The sequence below is a fragment of the Odontesthes bonariensis genome, chromosome 17, assembly GCF_027942865.1.
Source record: "Odontesthes bonariensis isolate fOdoBon6 chromosome 17, fOdoBon6.hap1, whole genome shotgun sequence".
Taxonomy (NCBI): domain Eukaryota; kingdom Metazoa; phylum Chordata; class Actinopteri; order Atheriniformes; family Atherinopsidae; genus Odontesthes; species Odontesthes bonariensis.
The window spans coordinates 16622250-16642214 of NC_134522.1; the positions used below are offsets into that span (position 1 = coordinate 16622250).

At 42.9% G+C, this 19965-nt stretch overlaps 1 protein-coding gene across 4 annotated transcripts in view; it reads right to left on the reverse strand.

Moving 5' to 3' along the window:
- The window catches only part of LOC142366197 (cysteine-rich motor neuron 1 protein), a 31513-nt gene extending 21222 nt beyond the window's left edge, over positions 1-10291 (reverse strand). For 2 of the 4 annotated variants that reach the window (XM_075448020.1, XM_075448019.1), the window contains exons 1-3: positions 9586-10290; positions 5592-5753; positions 5145-5318 (exon numbers count right to left, since the gene is read on the reverse strand). In XM_075448020.1, the coding sequence (XP_075304135.1) occupies positions 5145-5318; positions 5592-5753; positions 9586-9883 (634 nt within the window). In that variant the 5' untranslated portion in view covers positions 9884-10290. Of the gene's footprint in view, positions 1-5144; positions 5319-5591; positions 5754-9585 lie in introns of all 4 variants that reach the window. The other 2 variants (XM_075448018.1, XM_075448021.1) reach the window with 2 other exon arrangements.
- Positions 10292-19965: the final 9674 nt, after the last annotated feature.

Below are 19965 nucleotides of genomic sequence, written 5' to 3' on the forward strand. Positions count from 1 at the left end.
TTAGAGAGCGCTGGGAAAAGCAGCTGGCAGACACACCATTGTCATTCTAATGAATAGAATTGTATCCATCTGTGGAAATGGTCCAACCCTTGCAGGTCTAATTAATATCATTTTTAGCTGGAACATTCATAAGCACAATAGGCAAACACAGAGGATGGAAAAAGTCAGCAGTAATTGGATTTCATCCTGCGCAGTTTGTGTTCTATCTCTTAGTATAAATGGCTGTAATTAGTGAGTCAGCAACCACAGAACCAATCTTTCTATCACAATAGTGGCAATACTCCAGCTAGCACGAACACAAAGACCCTGATTTGGTATGCTTGATAAATTCTCTCTGCAGATTAGGCAACATGTGCTCTTTTATGACTTGGAGATAGCAAAGAATGGAAAACCTTTGACCATAAAGCCCAACTCGCAACAATATGTGATTTCTAATACTCATTGACTCACACACACAATGCTGGTCTGGAAAAGGTGAGATGTGGAAATTGTCTTGTAACTACAGAGTGGTCTCTTTTGTAAACAATGCATTTTTTCTGGCATCTCTGCAGCTCATTGAGGAAAGAAAAATACTAAATTCTGAAGTTTTTTTCTTTTCTTCCCTTCCAGACTGGTTACAAGGAGCGTAGTTTTTCCCCAAAGCAGAGCAACTCCACCAGGAAGAGGAGGCTGCGTTGACAGCCTGAGTTTACTCATGGAAAAAGTGCACAATGTGAGTTCTGTTCACAGACTGACTTTGGAAACAAGTCAGGGGAGAACAAAGCCGTCTCAGTCCAGCTGCCCTCCGTGGGTTTGTGTTCTGTCCTCAGGTTTTATAAAGTTGCTCCACAAGGGGACACATCAGGGCCGTCTCTCACATTAAGCTGTGGGGGTCTGGCCCCACGCCCACCAGCAGTTACAACTGAGAAAGTCTGGATTGTTCACTGTCTGCATGGGTATATGTGTGAGGGCAGAGGAGTAGATCTAGGAGGTGGTCCATGCCAAAAGGCAGAGACAGGGTCACCAGGTAGAAACACTTAACACCATAGCCAAAGGCTCGAAGTCGCCAGGCGTAGTCATGCAGCAGCCGGCAGTCCTGCATCTGCTGCATGACTTGTTATCTTGCTCTTTAGCTAATATTTGCAGGTTTACAGACATGATCTCAGCCTCTTAACTTACACCACAGCAGATGTGTGATTGAGCGAGGTCACGAGAATATCCACGACTTGTAGGGGAATATTTGCACATCGATGTATTCATGTAGGTTTGTGTGTGCACAGCAATTGTACAAAGTATGTGCACATTCCAGTGAAACGCACCAGCTCCGTGCTGTCAAATAGTACAAAACTAGATCAGTGATGAAGAGTCAGACTAAGGAGTCTGTTCCCCAGACACAAATGAACCACCACATTTGGCTGTACCAGGTGAAAAAAAAAAAGCATGGGATAAAACTAAATACTCTGCTTCAGTGGGCTGCACATTGAGCACTTTAGAACAAAATTGAACAGTTGGCACTTTTACTGTCCCTCAGATTCATGACTTATGTGTTGCAACTGAAGAAAACAAGTCTACGGGAGACCTGGGATGTAAACAGCTGTTGAGTAAATCGTAAAAGAGACAGTTGTATTGCGTATGAGTTTTGGCCCTGGGAATCTTTTCCCTTGCAGGGAAAAAAGGGAACAGAATGATGATCGAACACAAGGGCCAGAGAACATCAGGGGCTGGCTTAGGCTTCAGTTAGAGTGTCTTTGATTTGTTAACAGTTATGCCTGAGTCAATCAGTAGAGATTTTAGGCCTAAAAAAAAGATAATAGGTTAGACCTGGACATGTGGAAGGGGTCTAAAACGATATGCATGTGTATTTTAGCTGTTCCTGCGGGACTAATGCTGTCTGGCTTGGTTAGTGGCTGACCAAGAGTCGGAAGTGGATTGACAGATATCCCCAAAATGCCTTTGAGGGAACTTTTTTGTCTAAATATCCACACAGGAATCACTTTCCACACACTTATAAATACACACTCTGGGAACCGACGGGGCCGCAGTTTCTTTAGACGGCACACAAACACTCAGCACTGAGACGTCTCGTGCCCCCGCCAGACGATGGCGGTCTGGCTTGGCCAGTAATAGCCCTGCCACAAAGAGGCTGCAGCCAAGCAGAACTAACAGTCCTTTCAGAGGGGCAGAGAAAGGCAGGACGGAGGTGGGTATATGTAGGCAAGCAGATTTGTGAAAGTGAGGTCAGTTGGTGCCATGGCATCATAGTGGGCACCGCTTCCCTGTCTGATGAACCACTTGTGAACTACCGCATGCCTGTGAGGCCCATTTCTTCAGTCGATCCCCAACACTAGACCCTGGGAGTGAGTAGGTGATGGCTTGACTGCTTCAGCATAACGTGGGTTTCCAACTCCCATTACCTCTGACCATATGTGAGCATCAAGTGATGCCGGTTGCATGAAACACAAAAGAATGCATAACCTACCGTTGCATTCTCCTATTAGTAAGCAATAACAGGAGAATTCCTCTAAAATAGCACTGAGGGACGTTATCATGAATGAAATATGTAAACCATCCCAGAGTGTAAGACTACCAAACACCACCCTACCATGACCCTGGGGCCTGTATACAAATTCCTCAACAAAATGGTTAGCTTCTGTTGTGATTTCTTATCTTTCTGCATCTGCCCTTCCTCTGCTGCACTTATCACATCCTCTTTCGTCCCTGACATGTGGACAAAACGTCTGGTGTACCATGTTGCTTCTAACGGAATGATAACAAATGACATCAGAGTTTAGTAAACTACTAAAACATGAAGCATCATAAAGTCGAACATCAACAGCAGTGAGGTTGAGTTTTAATAGATCTTGTTGAGTCACAGTAAAAGGGTAAACCAATAAGACCACTGATAGGGCTTTTTCCTTTCTATGGTTTTGGGCCTAAAACCTTCTCCAGGATCTGAACAGGAATCCTAACAACATCTAGGCCTGGAAACACGAACCACCTACCTGACTGGACTGTAAATGCCTTGTCTTTATGTAAAGCACATTGAGTGGCCTATGGTATGAAATGCACTATATAAATAAAGATGCCTTGCCTAGAATTGCTGCTGCAGCCGAAATGCTTCTGCCAGGTTCTGTGAGTCTAGACCAGAACTGATACTGATGCGCATGGTCAAAATACAACTTTTGGAGAGTTGGTGTAAAACCAAAATAAAGCCAGGGCAAACTATATTAAGACTTAAAATGATGGATTCTTACATATTGGGGAACTTTTGCCAACAGGTGTGTTTCCCTGTAGATGTTCATAGTGTCCTCAAGTTCACTCAAATCCATCCCTTCTACTACACTCAACTGTCAAAACCCAATAGTTAAATGCTGAACTTCATGTTTAAGAACAGCTGTTTGCAAACCAATGGCTGGTGTCACGGCAACCACCTTTAACTTCTATATGACGTATATGCTAAAGACGAGTCCTATCAGTGGAGCTCTTATGTCATGAGAGCAGGTTTACAGGAAGCATTCACTCAAGCAGGACATGGTAACACAGATCTTACTAAGTACTTATGTCTAAAGACTATGAAGGGTTGATGGACACAGTGACTATGGAGTCCAACAGGACTGAGAGTCCCAGTCTGCTCACAGAGGAAGCTCCTTCTGATGACAGACAAAGGAAAATCTCTGCCCCGACATCAAGACAAACAAGATAACTATCTCACTCAGACACATGCATAAACACACGCAAACACGCGGGCTCATTACACACGTGTTGATGTAGCATATGAGCACATGCAAGCACACGCATGTGGGCATCGTCCCACGTGCAGATGTATCCTGTGAGACAAAACAGATGCACACATCCTGATCTTCTGCTTAATGACGGGCCATAACAAGGGTGGTGCTGCGGTGAAAACTCATAAGCTGCTAAAAAATGTTGTTTACAGTTTTCACTGGTGTGAGTTTAAACTGTGAGGCAGTGGGCTCAGGCTTTGAGAGGACTTACAAAACACAGACAGTTCATCTTTTATTGAAACACTGGACTTGATGATACGTCTAGACAATATGATGTTTGATGAACACTCTTCCTGTGGGATTTACCGCATAAATGGTTCAAGATAAACATCCATACAGCTGTACTGTGGATGTTCTGTAATAACCTTGCTGTTAGCTGTAGACTAAACAAACTTTAATGTGTCTTCATGGCTTGTTGCCAGCCACAGTATTGGTTATCTAGCAACCAGTTTTTTCCATCTGAAATTCTTCAAAGGATGGAAGCTTGTAGACAGGCAGTCCCACTCACATGCTTTAGACCTGTTCACTACAACAGCAAACTACTTTTAATTTGACTTAAGCAGATTTATTAGGGGGAGTTCTACGTGGTGCATTCACTGAACAGTCTTGTTCTATTTTACCAAATGCCACTCAGGAGGCAGTCAGCACTTAACGCCTGTCTATCTTCGAGACACCTCACAGTCCAAATGAGGAAACTAAACTCACTCTGCCAATAAAGTTTTTCAAACAGAGGTGTCAATCAAAGAAGCAGCTAAGATCGGAGGTAAACACACACTCTTTTATCTGCTCGCTTCATTCAGAAGATTCTCCTTTTCCCTTCTGGCACAGTAGAGGCATTCATGCTGCTCTCTATTCACTCACACCTTAATGACAGTCTTGACAGCTCTCCTTCTCTAAATGCAGATCTTTTCCAATTTTTTTTGCTTCTGTCAGCCTAACTCACACGTTTGCTCTTTCGCTCTCAAGATCTTTCATCTGTTTTCCCCCGCCTCCTCATCCTCTACATTACTGTGACAAGAATTAAGCAGAAAAATAAAAATATCATATTTGAGCTTCAAATCTAAGAGTGAACATATTTAATCCCAAGGTTTTTTTTGGTCAGCAATAATATGTTTCCCTTCACACATAATGAGCTGTGACATAAGGAATGCCGTGGTTGTGTTTCATTCGTGAGGGGATTTGATCAAGAAAAACTTTAGAAGCTGTGCCTTGTTTCCTGTATATGAATACTTCTATTAATAACGGAGAAATATTCAGCTCTGTGATGTAAATGTTACCTTGCTGTTGTGGGATTTATTTCAGAAACTAAATAACTCGTGCTAAGTCGAGCTCCTGACCGCCTACTGCGCGCTTGTCAATCTCAGGCCATTTGAGGGTTACCTGCTGCTTCTTGGCACTGGCTGCGGTTGATGTAGGCGAAGTGGTGGTGGCAGCTCTGAGACTCGCACACACAGCCCTCAGCAGTCAGGTTACACCCGGAGAACATGCACTCTGGGTTGGACGGTCCCACGTACTTCTCTCGGTGTCTTTCCCGGTGCTCGTGCCTCCTGCCATCTGAAATCCAGCCATGGACACACAAAACCACAGTCACCAATGACTCACACACAATAGCAGCTCTCAAGGGAGAGCACAGAACCACTACACAAAGCTTGTGTGTGTGTTTAGCTTGTGTGTCATCACTATGATATGCAAGAGCCACCTCAGAGCCACATCTGTTATGGATTAGCTCCTCTCTGTGGATGGTATTATACCCTCTAACTCAGATCGTGCTCCGATATGTGCATCTGTGTCTTTTAACATAGAAACAGATGGAAAGCAAGAGCTCACCTGACTTACTGGTCTTCATACAGGTCTCTTGGTCCGGATAGATGAAAGAGGCCAAGCAGGAGTGACGGGCATCGCACACACACTGGTCTCCTGCTCTGTCACAGCCCATCATCAGAGGACAACGCTCATCCTCCAGACCTGCATCTGGACGGTCAGGAAGTACTGTGGGGCACAGTAGCAGCCTTGTTTCTCAATTTCTCTTAACATTTACATGAACCAAAATAGCAATAAACAAGCACTGGAAAGAGATACAGGTTAAGCAAAAGTCAAAAAGAAATGAGTTAGACATCAAGATTTGTTCATCAGAGTTGCTGAGGGGTTAGCCAGCTCGCAGCCTCTGTTGCAACACACTACATTGGCACAACCAACACTCAAGTGACCAGTGTATTTCTGGACTGCAGTCCCTCCTCCCTCTTCCTTGTGCCACACTACTACAGCTTCGGAGCCCATTTGTTTGCTTTTGTTCCACAGTATGGGGCCCTCCCAGGGTCTCCATCTTTGCCGGCTGCAGCAACACCTCCCCTGAACTGAAGCCATTTGCACCATGCCCACATATTGTTGCTTCTTCCAATGAGCGTTACCCCCGGGGTGGCACTGCAAGGCTTAGCCCCGCTTGGACAGAACTTTACGATGGTAAGGAATGTCACGTTAGAGCCGTGTGAGCTGAATATCCATCAAGATCCTGAGATTAAAAGGGCCCCAACATACACATTACCCTTAGTGTTCCCTTCACATTCATGCATGAATAAACACACACATATATACGCCCAAATTACCCTCCTTCATTGCTATCCAAGAGCAATAAGAGTGGCAGCAGAGTAAACAGGATGAGACAAACTGTTACACAGAGTATCCCCTTCCCAGGCATTTAGCTCCCAGGCCTCAAATCAACAGCGTGGAAGCATGACTGCAGCTCGTCAAAACACGCCGGCTTTTTTCTCCAAACGGCAACACATCAGAACAATGCACCAGCGGAATACGTGTCAAAGGTTTAACCGTCCAATACAAACATGACCTCTTCATAGTGTATCTACCCGGCTACTGTAGAGATCCTACCTCAATAAAAGCCTGGTAAGATGAGAATCTGAGAATAATGAGATGGTTTTAAGTGAAAGAAATCCAACCCCATGGCTTTGCCTTTAAATGCTGCAAATGATAATATAACACATATGTTTATCAATATTAATACGAAACAGATGAGAATGGGACCATCTCTTGCTGCGATAAAATGAACTGCTGAAGTGAATCATTGTGACTGCAACAGAAAACATCCCCCTAAACTCTTCGAGCAGACTTTGCTGATGACTCCTGCACTACAAGCACCACAGTAAACACTGGCCAGTGGAAGCTGTGAAGGTAATGTTACCTTTAACCTGAGCCAGCCGGAGCTTTTAATAGCTCTCCCAGAACGCCAGTGAACTGGCAAAGCACAAGCAGCCTTTTCAATAAACCCAACCAAAACTTTCTCTGTGATTTCCTTTCACCCTAGAATGATCCTCACCTCCACATTTTTCCATCCCGAGGCTTTCCTGTGCCTGTGAGCGTGTTTTGATTTGAGATGATGGTAGAGCTCGTCTGTGTGAGGTGCTAAATCTGGTTTGTAGAAAGGAGGCAGGAGGCAAAACAATTATGGTAAGGCTGGACAGTGAAGACATTGTCTTACCTAATTTTAGCTTGACCCCCTTTTTACATTTCTTCTAAGCTGTCTCAGCCTAGGACCCTTAAGCCCAGCCGGAGTCTGTTATGGTCCTTCCTGGTTATCTGTTATCCGGTCTGGCATGGCTCGAGCTAAAGTATATGAGGCTTCATCACAGGGGGATTCCTCTCTTAGCCACTGAGACTGCTTGTCTTGGCGTCCAGAGCCAAGACGGGAAAACTGACCTCTAGAGGCCCTAAGGCTGATAGGGAGCTTAAAAGGAAGTCTTTGAAACGTTAGATAATACTAGAGGAAGGGAGAAGTAGAAGGCATGTGAAGGAGGGCAGTGCACATAGCGTCCCTGTAAGACAGGCATTCTGTCACATGGTATGTTAAGTGTCTGGAGCTTGAAGAACTTGGCTTGGGAGGACAGACATAAGAAAACAGTTAGAAACTAAAAAAAAAAAAGATTTTGGTACAACTGATTTCACCTCACTGACAGACTTTTCACTGAAGCTAAAATGATCAGGTTAACAGGATAGATGATGTCTCCACAGTACAGGTGCATGTTGACTATGCTGCTACTATCATTCAGTTTTTTAAAAGATTTTTGTCAGCTGAAGAGCCTAAATGTCAGAATGATACCTTATTCAAATACTTCACATAGTTTTTGGTGAGCCAGAATTGTTTTTTGGGGTTTGCACAACTATTTCTGGTTTTGCATCTTCGGGAATACAGAGATTTACTGGCAACAAAGCTGAGAATTACACATTTATCCAGTAAGACAGACTAAAAATTCACTCTCAGCACATTTAAAGTTCTTTAGAGATACTTCTTTTTCGCATAAAATTTCCAGGACAGGCAAACAGCAATACAATAACTAGCTTTCCTTCGACAATAGAAGCCCAAACACCAAGGTATCTCACTTATACAATATGTAACATGTCACTTGAACTATAAAATTGCGTCTTCGCTGACAGATTTTGACCACCCAGTAAATCAAACTGAGAGCAGAAAAGCAGGGGGATCAGAAAAGCGGAAACATTTACCCCATACTCTTGATTGCAGGACTAATCACTTTAAGACCTTTGCAGCTTGAGGAGGGAAATCACGGATCAGCCTCCAGCAGCCAGCCTACTGTGGGCCCAGAAAACACACTGGGAGGTGTTGATTTACCCCCACCTAGACCCTTTGGGATATCGAGGCTGTGTGCATATGTGTGGCTGATTTAGGGGGTCAGCAGCAGGACCAGAAGCATGACTCAGTCAGAGGAGCCAGTAGGTCTCCCGCTCATTCAAAAGCTGTTAAATTGCAGAGGAGATGTCCTCCAGACGCCTGTGCAAGAGGCATAATCAGCACCCGTGTCTCCTGGGAACACCTGGGGAACAGAGAACCATGAAAAAACCCTGTTAAAGACCTGACATGGACCACCCTAAAGAGGGATGATGGAAGGGCAGGGTCACGAGATTCAAGCCCCCAACTGAGAGCTGCTTACTCTCTCTTACAGTCCTGTCAGTCCTCCTCAATCATCCCAGAAACAAGCTGTACAGTGTGCAGGTGGCACAGCCGGAGGGGGTCCTTCCACTAGTTATTTGGTCCTCAGGGGAAGGCCAATGCTACAGACTCCTTCCACAAGCGAGGAACCTAAAACCTTGCACACTTCTTTGAAGCAGAGAAAGTTACTCAAATTGTGCGTAAAATGAGCACATCCACTGTACGGAAGGCTAGCGCTGCTTGATGAGAACAGAACAGTGTGGCATTGTGGATTTGCAGCGCTGCAAATGAAAAAACCTGCAATCATGCTGTCAGACTGTTTAGAGGCACTCTGAGGAACACAGTGAAGCCAACCGTGTAAACAATACAGACAAAAACCGGGCTGCTTGCTTTTATCAAATTACAAAGTGCCCCCATGTATTAAAATGAAGTGCTGGTCGCAACAAAAGTGATCCTCAACTTTGGACTGTTGCAGATTCTCTCAGCTCTATTCTAGATGCTGTTTAAGTGAAAAGAACAGGACCTACTACTACAAGAGCTAAGACCTTGAGCCAAATCTCTGCTGCCAGATGTATTCTCGTGCTTCTGAGGTAAAATGGAATGGGGCTTTGAGTGAAAGTAAATTGTCGAACATGTCTCCTCTGCTGGCAGTCAAGAGCCCCTCAGACTTGAGGAACTACTCCAGGCACCCAGAGACAAGGTGCCACAGACGCTGCAGTCACTGAATGACGTTTGAATGGTGCCCAACTGAAGAATTTGGAGTTCAACAATCGCATTAACACATTCTCTCTCCTTTCTGTGTTGTTGCTTATGATTTATAAACGTGATCATTCAATTAAGTGCACACGAGATAGTTTTACTCACCTTTACATACTCCGATTTCAGGGATGGTGGCAGCTCCGGTTTTGTTGATAGAGGCGCAGGTCAGCCCCAGGGCGCAGTAGCCGTGAGCCCAGTCCTGGCCGCCGCAGGGCTCCCACTCCAGCCTGGCGCACTGATCACAGCATCCGCACGGATCCTTCGCCAATGTCCGGCCACCTTCGCAACCGTGCGGGGATTTGACGGGACAAGTCCGGAGGTTACACGGCGTGCACTCATGAGCCAAGAGCGCCCGCACCAAAAAGAGGACGTTCAGTAACACAACGGAGCATTTGTGGGACATGTTTCCAAAACCCTTCAGTAAGACTTCCAGAGAAACGATCCGCTTCTGTCAGATAACAAACCACATGAACCCACCTCGGTTTACGCCACTAGACCCAGGCTATCTTCAAAGTTGTCAAGTCTTCTATAAAGTGTTGTGACGAGTCTTCTCTTCTAGATTGCTGCTTCTTTCACAGCAGCTCACTTCAAAAGCAAACGCACCTCGAGACAGGAGTGTGCGGATGCGTTTTAAGTGGCAGCAATATCCAAAGACAAAGCTTCAGCGTGAGCAGGTAGACGCACGTCCCAAGCGCCTCATCCGCTTGATCAAATGCGCGTAGAAATCCAACACCAAGATTGCGGACGTCCGCCGGGGCTCGCTACTGTCAGCCACACATAAACGCGCAATCTGAGTCTTAAATTGACATACAGGCATATAGAAATTACCGCTGCACCCCTCCCCCTGAGTGACACAGGCACCGACCAGTCAGAGGGAAAGAAAGGAGGGAGGATTTGAACTGATTTATCCGTGCCCGACAACTTGCTGCTGTGCTGCTCAATGATGCAACTTTAAATGTCACACATGTAAGTTCTTCTTTGTGCGTCATGACCTTTGTTTTTGAAGAATGTATATTCTTTTATTTAAACCCCAGTGAATTATCAGGGAAAAATAAAATAAATCACCTGTGGCATTACTGTACTGTAAGGCTGTTGATCATATACTGAATTTCACAGGCTACATTTCTTGTAAGGCTCTTGTTTCTCCCGTTTGTTTTGCATCCCTGTTTGTCTGTAAGAGCTTTATAATGAAACATCCGGCCTTATCAAGACCATATATCACTCCACAGCTTTATTTACTGTGTGTGGAGGAGCGCACGTGTGCTTAGTTGTGTTTGTAGGTGTCCGATTGTGTATACAGATGGCTGCTGGGAGGTAAAAGGTTGTGTTGTGTTTGTTTAAGCTGTGTTAATGTGCTTGCATTGACAAATGGATGGTCTGTCTGTGGGTGGGCACAGCTGGCAGCTGATTGTCACAGTGTTACACATTGTTGTAACCCCAGCAATGCTTTGGCCCTCCTATTTTATGTTTCCCAACGTGGATAAATTCATATGAATTTTTGCCTTCAGTGCAAATATTTCCTCTTGAAACACCAATCAGATGTCATTTGGGATGACTTGACCCCCACTATGTCAGCACACAACACCACCTCCTTCATTTGCAACATCTGCCTGGAGCCACTCTCTCCAACACAAACACAACATCCAGGAAACCAGCGCCACAGCACGCATAATCAGCCCTTGAAACACAAATCAGCTCTTGTCCTCTGCCTCTCCCTCTTCCCTCCCGCTCTGTATCCCCTGCTTGAAGCACTCGTCAAATGGGTCGACCCGCTGACCGCTGGCCGGACACCCATCCTGGCTGATGACAGATCAGACCAGGACCTTGGACAGCCAGAGTTTCCATGCACTTGCCGAGAATGGGGCCAGATGGCAGCTCTCGCAGGACCCTCAGTCTGCTATCATAGGGTAGAGGGTTGTTTTTGGCCAGATGAAAAGGTCACAACAGCACTTGTGCTTTTGCTGTATCAGTTCAGTAACACAAATGCTATACAGGATCATAAGAAGAGTATTTTTCTCTGAGGGCACTTCAGTAGGCCAGAGATTGCACCTAAGATTCTTTCTGAACATGTGCATTGTATCAAATATTGCATGAATGTGGCATTTGGCAAACTTTCCATTGTTAAGTATGTCAGCAGTCAGATCATTCATAATTTTGGCTTTGTTTGAATGATCCAAGAAATTGAGGTCAATGCATAACTAACTGCACATGTCTGATTTCCATGTTCTTCTGCAACTCCGTGTTCCTGAGTGTTGGTAGACTCTCAATGGAGCAAACAGAGGTGGGGCACCGAAGGGCGTTTTACACGGCTTGAATAACTGTAGTGTGTGAGTGCTAATGATGCTCTCAGTCATGCTCTGAGTCACAGATCTCTGAGAAAATACAGATCATCAGCTACCCCCTCCCCTACACTGGAGCCCATGGTGTGGTGACTAAGAGGCAGGCTTTGTGGACATTGCTTCAGGTGACCTATTGTAAGCATCCCTGGCCACATCCCGAGGAAAGCTCAGGGTATGGGATCTGTCCCAAAGATAAGATGACCTCTCCTTCTGCCCAACACTCCTCTTGCCTCTCGCCATGTGCTGCAGTGGAGGTGTCAGGCTGCTGGTGAGGATGTGTTTCCAGGCCTGTAGATGAGTGTGAATGATGGTTATGGAAGTAAACTAAATGGAAGCAGCAATACAAGGCTGATGGCGATACAGGGCTGAATGTAAAGTGTGATATGGAGTGTTGAATGCATGCAAGTGCACAGCGTGCGGCACACCTGATTAAGAGAAGTGAGGATGTGCGCTAGGCTTTTTCCTCTCATGTATCAGTGTGCTGTCCTGGCTATCAACGGTGTTAAGCTTATCTTTGCATGAGCACATGGTGCCTTGCTGAACTCTACTTTTCTGATCCAGGCCAATGGATGGAGGTTGGGGTAAGGAGTGGGGGCTTAATGGCAATGCATACTGTTGAAAGAGTTTCAAAGCAATTCTCCTAAATAGCGGAAATATGGAGCATTTAGTGTGAACTAATGAATGGTCCGTTTCAAACCCAAAGCACATGATGTCATCAGTTTTTTTTTTTTTTTTTTAAAAACCAGTAAAATTGAGAAAAAATTTCTTGGAACACAATATTTTCACAAAATTAGCCAAAATAAGAAAACCACATGTAACACCATAGTTTTCCCAGAAAACAGCTGTACAACATATTGAGATAATAAGAAATAAACTAAGACGATCACTTCTCTTTTCCATCACTGCCATCCAAGGTGACTCCTGGACCCTGACAAAGTACCAAAACTTTTTCTAACATTAGGATCACAAAAACTCTGCCCACGATTTTCTTATGTAAGCAGATCATTTCTCTTTCTATGACATCTGGTTTATTTTTATTGTCTCTTTCGTCTGCCACTCTGTTTCCTCTTTCTCTCTGTGAGGTCTGGTCCAGTTGCTGTTTTGCTTGTGGGGACCATAATAATGTGTTGTGACACCGTCAGGTCTCCTGTGGTCTTCTTCTCTGTGTCCTGCAGTAACCCCAGAGTCGTCACAGCAGCACAGTGGCACCACAGTGATACACAACCCTGACTCCGAGTGGTGCTGCTTGAGCTTTAAAGGGCTCAGTGAGGTCAAACAGTCCTGAGGGTTCCATACGCACCTTAGGCTTTGTAGTCTGTGAAAATGGTATTTACTCTGAAGCATGCATCAGTTTAGTGAATCATGAATCTTGACGTGTAAATCACTGCTGTGCAAGCTGACCTATTTTTTTTTACTTATTTCCTTGAGATTTGACTGGATGGGTTCAATCTCAGTGTGATTTTAACCATAGTGACATGGGCTTAAAGATTCTCATGTTTATTGGTCACGCCACCATTTTGGTGCAGACTGAAATATTTCAACAAATATTGGAGCAATCCTCTAAACCTTACTCTGACAGCAAGTGAAAGTTTTGTCTCATACTGTAAAATATGTTCACCTTTACCAGATGGCCTAGCATCAATACAGACCTTCATGATTTCAAGACAATTTGCCTTATTCTTATTTGAAATCTTAATCACGGTTGATTCTCTCCACTAAGAGGATGATACTTTTTTGTGAAAGTACTTGACTTTTTGGATGGATTACCACGAAATTAGGTACTAAATTAATCTCCCTTGAGGAAAACATTGCACCCCACCTTTTATATAGCCCCTGTCAACAGGTAATAATTTGAATATGACCAATGTTTTTGTTGAGGACAACCTACAATAACAATGGAGGTCCCGCCAACATTAGCTTCTAACTTTCTAAACTGTGGTATGCAGCTGACAACATGCCATTTAAGCTTGAGTACTTGCCTTGTTATTGTGAACAAGTTACAATTTGGCTGTTTAAAGGTTCAGTGTGTGGTTTATGGGGATGTCTAGAGGTGAAATTGTCCCGTTGAAAGCATGCATAAATAACAGGTGTCTAGTTTTTGCAAAAAAGAAAGAAAGCAATATTGATAAGTCAGTGAACTGAATTTATAAGGCACATTTCTCCCCAAAAAATCATGATAGTGTATAAAAAAGGCCAATAATATGCATTAGAACAATATAGTAAAGTAAACATAAAAACCTATAAACGTAATGCCTAATCTCTAACTCAAGACAACAGTCAACAGAATGAATGCATCCAAAAGTTTCAGCTAATCAATGTCCCTAAATGTTTATTAACTGGGAATTGAACTCAACCCTGATCATTCTGTTTACAGCTTTACAGATGTTATTCTTGTCTCATTAGAAACTAAAGTTTCCCTCCCAACATGCACACTGTGCTCTTATTGTCAGGTTTGATGAAAGGGAAGTAACTAAGGAAACACGTGGACTACAAATAAAGAGTTTCAAGAAGTTCTGGGGAAGTCCTCTCAGTGGAGGACAATAACTCTCTCTGATGTGGACTTTATCACTTTGAGAACTTTTACTCTCACTAAAAGTTAACCAAAAAGTACAATATGTCGTCTTGATGTTTATAAGTCTTAAGAACACATCAACCGTGGGCAAAGTAACACGGTTTCATTTAGAATAGAATGTCTCTAAACTGTCCAAACACATCCAGCAGTTTCTATTTCCAACTAAATCAACACTTTTTAAAAGAGCTGTAATGACAACATAAGGTTTCTGGGTTCGACTGGCATCATGAGTAACTATGACTCAGCCCAAGACCCTTCCTCCAGTCATGGCTCAAATCCTCTGGCTCCAGATTATGCCCAGCTCTGGGCCTCACTCACTCTCACTTTCCCTGCACCCTTTTTACCGGACGATCCTGTGACCTTACAGAGAAAACTGCCACCAGCTTGTTTGACAAATACAAGTGGCATACTTGCTCACTCCTGTGGAGCTGCAGTGGAACGTTAAGTGGCCCTCTCAGAAGTTTTAATCTGCAAATCTTTGTGATGACGGTGAATTCCTTCGTGGATTGGAGTCTAAAAGAACCCCTGTGTCTCATTCCCATAACACCTGTCCTGTGTAATCTTCCCTTTCATACATGAGATCATTGAGACAGTTGTACTTCTGGACCTCAAAAGGTCTACAGTTACAGTAAATGAGCGGAGGGTGTGGCTACAACCCAGATTTTTGTCCTGATAATAAACTGCATTCAGTGGATGTAGCTGGACATATTTATTGTTTTAGGTTTAAAACTGTCTTGTTTTTGTATGCTTGGCGCTTGTAGGAATGTTTCAACATTCTCTAAGTGCAATTTTTGTGACATTATAAGAGTATTTTACCATTATAACACAAGTTTTGATTTCCAGATTGGGAGTCTTTGTGTTTCAATTCTTATTACCTCATATTTTGAGACATGATTTGGTCACAAATGTATTTTTTGTATTTTCACTCGCCCTTTAGTTCTTAGCTGGTTTCTATAAACTACCAAGGGAAAAGAAAAATCATGCCTACAGGCCTGCTAACTGTTCTGCCATGTTCATCACTTATGTTTGCCATTTGACACCGAGAAGGTAGGACGGAGTAAGATTACTCAGGCTTTGATGTTGCTGTTGTAAACTGCTTCCTGTTACATCTTGAAACATCACTGACAAGATGAAAGATAAGAGTAAACCAAAACAGTAAGCCAAAAGGCAATAAAGTGGTCCAACGTTCTGATGTTAGATGTAGTATTTCTGGATTTTTTCTTTGTGTTTTTACTGAACAATTCTTTTCATGCTACATTTAATTATAACTTAAAGTTGCCGTATACTGTACAACACAGCATCTCAGACCTAAACAGAACCAAAACTGATAGAGAGAAAATCTTAGGACTCTCTGACCTCCTTTTTTTTTAGATGAAGAGTGCAGTTTATTCAGAGGAAGAATATCTGGAAGATCCTCTCCAGCTGAGGTTGAATATCAGTGTTTAAAATGCATGAAAAAAAAACATCATTTCAAATGATTGATTAGCAGGTATATAATACAGAAAAATGACATTTAGGGTATTTTAGTCCTTCATTTGTCTTCTAATCTCTCCCAGAACTTATTACTTCCTCTCTTGGGGGAATGAAGCAACTTAAGGAGGAAGAGGAGATGAGTAATAGGGAAATTCTGTGCTTCTTCTTTCTCTCTGTTTTTTTGTTTTTTAGTCACAATGTTTCAGATCAGTCTCCGAAAGACCAAATGTGATTCATAAGATACGCCAGTTTTTCTTTCATAAGATAAGTTTTTCTTTCATAAGCTTTTATTTCAAACATCAGCATCTGAACGTTTTAGTTCTCAGCTATAAAATATCTTAGGTGCTCGTCTGCGCTGAAAAAACAAGGAAATGAAGAAAAAGCAGTAATCTACGTCAAATATTGATATATTTTTGTCAAGTAAATGATGCAGTCTTAGCAAATATCAATCAGTGATCTTTCTTTTTCTTGTTATGATTAACTAACATGTGGACATGCAAACATACACCTGTAAAAACACATGCTGTAATGGTTCTGGCAGTTTCTATGGGCAGTGGAGGAGGATCCACAGGTAAAGGCGCCAGATTTACAGGCAGACCTCCAGCTGGTGGAGGAATGTCACAACCTGTGTTTCAGCTGTAAATTCTCATAATTACAGTGCCACTCACTAAACGGCGATGTGAAACAACCACCTCGCGTGGGGAAAATGATCACTGCTTAATGTTATGTCTGGGACACAGAATTACTCCCGTCTTTGAGGGGGAGGAGCAGGCGGCAGAAGCAAGAATGTGAGAAATGTGTGAGTTCTCTGACCTTTACGAAGGTGAAGCAACAAATTGACATCATTAGCATAGCCGACATGTGCATACTTGAAGATACATGGGCCAAAGGAAAGTAGAAACAGGTCAAATGAGGGTGGAGTGAGAGCTACGTGCTGTATAAATACCTTTGTGGATCCATAAACTCTGTTTACTTGACTTATAAAACACAAGTTGGTGAAACAAAACACAAAATCACTGATGTGAGAGGGAATGAAAAGGTGATCACTACAACATGAAAACCCCTTTTTTCAGCAGGGCTTTCATGTTGGTCAGTGGGATAGTTCAAATGAGAGAATTGATACACCTATCATGTGATTCTATTCAAGATGAAGCTATTGTGACCTGTGAGACAGGAGGCAGGAGAAAAGAGAAAAAGCTGGCCGTTGTCACCTACATAGTCAGGCCCTTTTGCACTCTGAAAGTTCACTGAGTTAATTTCTGCTGTTTTAAAATTACGGGAGAGTGTGATTGTCCTGGAAATATTCTGGGACATGAAAACTACATTAGGTTGTTTGAGATTTTGAACTTTGTAAGTTAAACAGAAAAGCTGCCTGTTAAACAAAAAATCTGAGTGATGCAGTAAGTGGATTTAGTCATTTTTGGACAGAGACACTTATTTTCCCTGTTTCCACACTCTAAACTAAGTTAAGCTAAGGTAATTTGTCGTTGGCTCCAAATTCAAGTTCAATAGACAGTCAAGAGAGTGATATCAACCTTTTTATCTCTTTAAGAATGCAAACTAATTCAGTTGTCAGTGTGATGTTCCTGGTCTGCCATTACCAGTGAATGACCACCAGTGTTCCTTATTCAGTCTCTGATGAGGACATGAAATTAGTGATAAACAATCAATCTGTCCGTCATCTTATCTAATCCTTTTTTTGTAATTTTTTGGGGGAAAAAGTGCACAACATCAGCACTGTAGAACACTATGGCCCTTCTGGAACTGTGTTTTTCATTATCTCTTGGCATTAATTTAGTTGACTCATGCAGGACACATCAATTTAAGAAAAAAGCAAAAAAGAAACACATAATATTGGCATTTTTTGGACATCAGAACAACCCACTCCAAGACAAATTACTCATGCAGGCTGAGCTCTTTATAATATCATAAAACGTCCCTAAAACATTATGCTTATAATCAATAAATTAGACAGCAAAAGAGAGATTTCTCAGGGAGTAAATTCATGTAACAGTGGCTCTTCTCAATGCAGTGCTGCCACTGTGTGGTTGAAGAAAGGCAGCGCAGCTTAGGCAATGACCCACGACTCATCCCATGTTTTATCATCCAAAACATCAACCTTTGAGACAATAGCTCTGTCTGTCTGCCAGTCAGCTCTTGTGAAAAGAAACATCTGAAGGCAGGAAGCCTTTACATTTTCCAGCCCAAAGCTTTTACTGGCTTAGTCACACAGTCTTCCTGTTTTTCTCCCACCACTAACCACCAACAAACAATACTAGGAAGGGGTCTGCTCTTTGTCTAGACGGTGGTCCGTCAGCTGTGTCTGATCGGATTCATTTTGATGCCCCAACTGAAGCTTTGACAACTGACCTGCCTGGCTGAGGTCAATGGGACTACTGAGGTGAGGCTGTGTAGTGTACTTAGGTGGATCTTGCTCTTTGTTAACATTATACAACAAGCTGGGCATATTGTGACAGTTAATCAACATTTTTGCTTTAACTGAGGGATGCAGATGCTATCCTGAAAGTTTGCCATGTTGTTAGACACAACATTGCAATTGTCTAAGGTTCTATACATTTGTTGGACTATTATTGTTAGAGATAAAAATCATTGTGTAATTGCATATTTTCATCAGCAGAGGGAAGAATGACACAACTGTCCAAAATTCAAGGTTTCCTAAGGTCACTATCAACAACACAAAAATAAGAATAATTGATCAGTGAGACCCAAAGATAAAACAGAATCACGTAATTCACTATTTTTTCCACAGAGAGTGGGAAACAAGGGAAGGTAAAAGACAATAATGGTGACAATCCCTGGCCACAAAAGAACACTTGGACCCTGAAGTTACATGGTTCCTAGCCATCCGAATACTAGAATCTGTGTTACTTGTTATTTTCCAGAGATCCCACAATGCTACAGAGTGATTGATTTGTACACGCATTAGGGGCTCGGGGACATGCATTGCTTTAGAAAATTAATATCTAAACAAAAACTGTAGCAAAACTTCTTCGAGTTTTTGCTCATCGACTACAATCCAACATCTCTTCAACAATTTTGTCACTGTGACCGGCTTCCAACCGATTCATCCTACAATATTCTGCATACAACTCAGAACAAAGAAGAGGAAGCCCTGATCTAGGACTTGCTCTTATCATGCACAAACTGTAAATGTCAACACTGAAGCCTTGATGAGTCCTATTCATTCAAAACAATGACTGAGTTGATATAGTGTTTGGCTTGACAGATATGAGCATTGCTCTCTTTGAACCCCAAAGACTCCTTTGAGTAATTTGTTAGCTGACATTTGACATGACTGGTCCACCATGCAGGCTGCACATGACTATGAATGTGTGTGTGTAAGAGTATGTGTGAATAAGGGAGAGCTAGTGTCAAAGTAGGCATGGAGGTAGACTTTCTGGAGCCAGCTCCTACATGCCCTCTGACTACCTGTCACTGGTCAGAAAAACCTTGTCTCCCAGTGCAGACAAAGCGATAAGAGTGGCAAGAAGACTCAGCAAGAGGGGGAGATGAGGATGATGGGATGAGAGGTGAGACTTGGAAGAGGGTGCAAAAGTGTGAGTAAGTGGAGGGGCTGAAAGAAAGAGACAAAGAAGAGGCTGGATGAAGAGATGACAGGAAGAAAGAGCAGAAAGTCTTGCCCCGAGGCGTCGTTTCTCTGTCTGTGCTCAGTGCAGTGAGGCCAACAGCGGTGTCATACACAGCTGAAGACATTCACCAGCAGCCAAGAAGAACATCTGGATTTCACATAATGAAATGCAGTAGGCTGCAAAGTTTTTCTGTGCAAAAAAATAATAAATACAGTAGAGAACAGTCACTGAATGTCAATTAAATGTCTTTTAAAGAAAACTTCTGCACATGCACGTGCATGTAAACAGTATACAAAGACGGCACATTGTTCACATTTTTGCGTTTTTATGCTGTTACTGTTAGTGGATACTGAGATGGATGGATTACCATCTAACTGTCAGCAAGTGAAAGCAGTGTGTCTAATCCTGTGCCTGACTGTGCAAGTGCCAGTAAGTTAGAAATCTATCATTTCATGGTCTTATTTACTGCTTCCAAAAAACACTGCATACT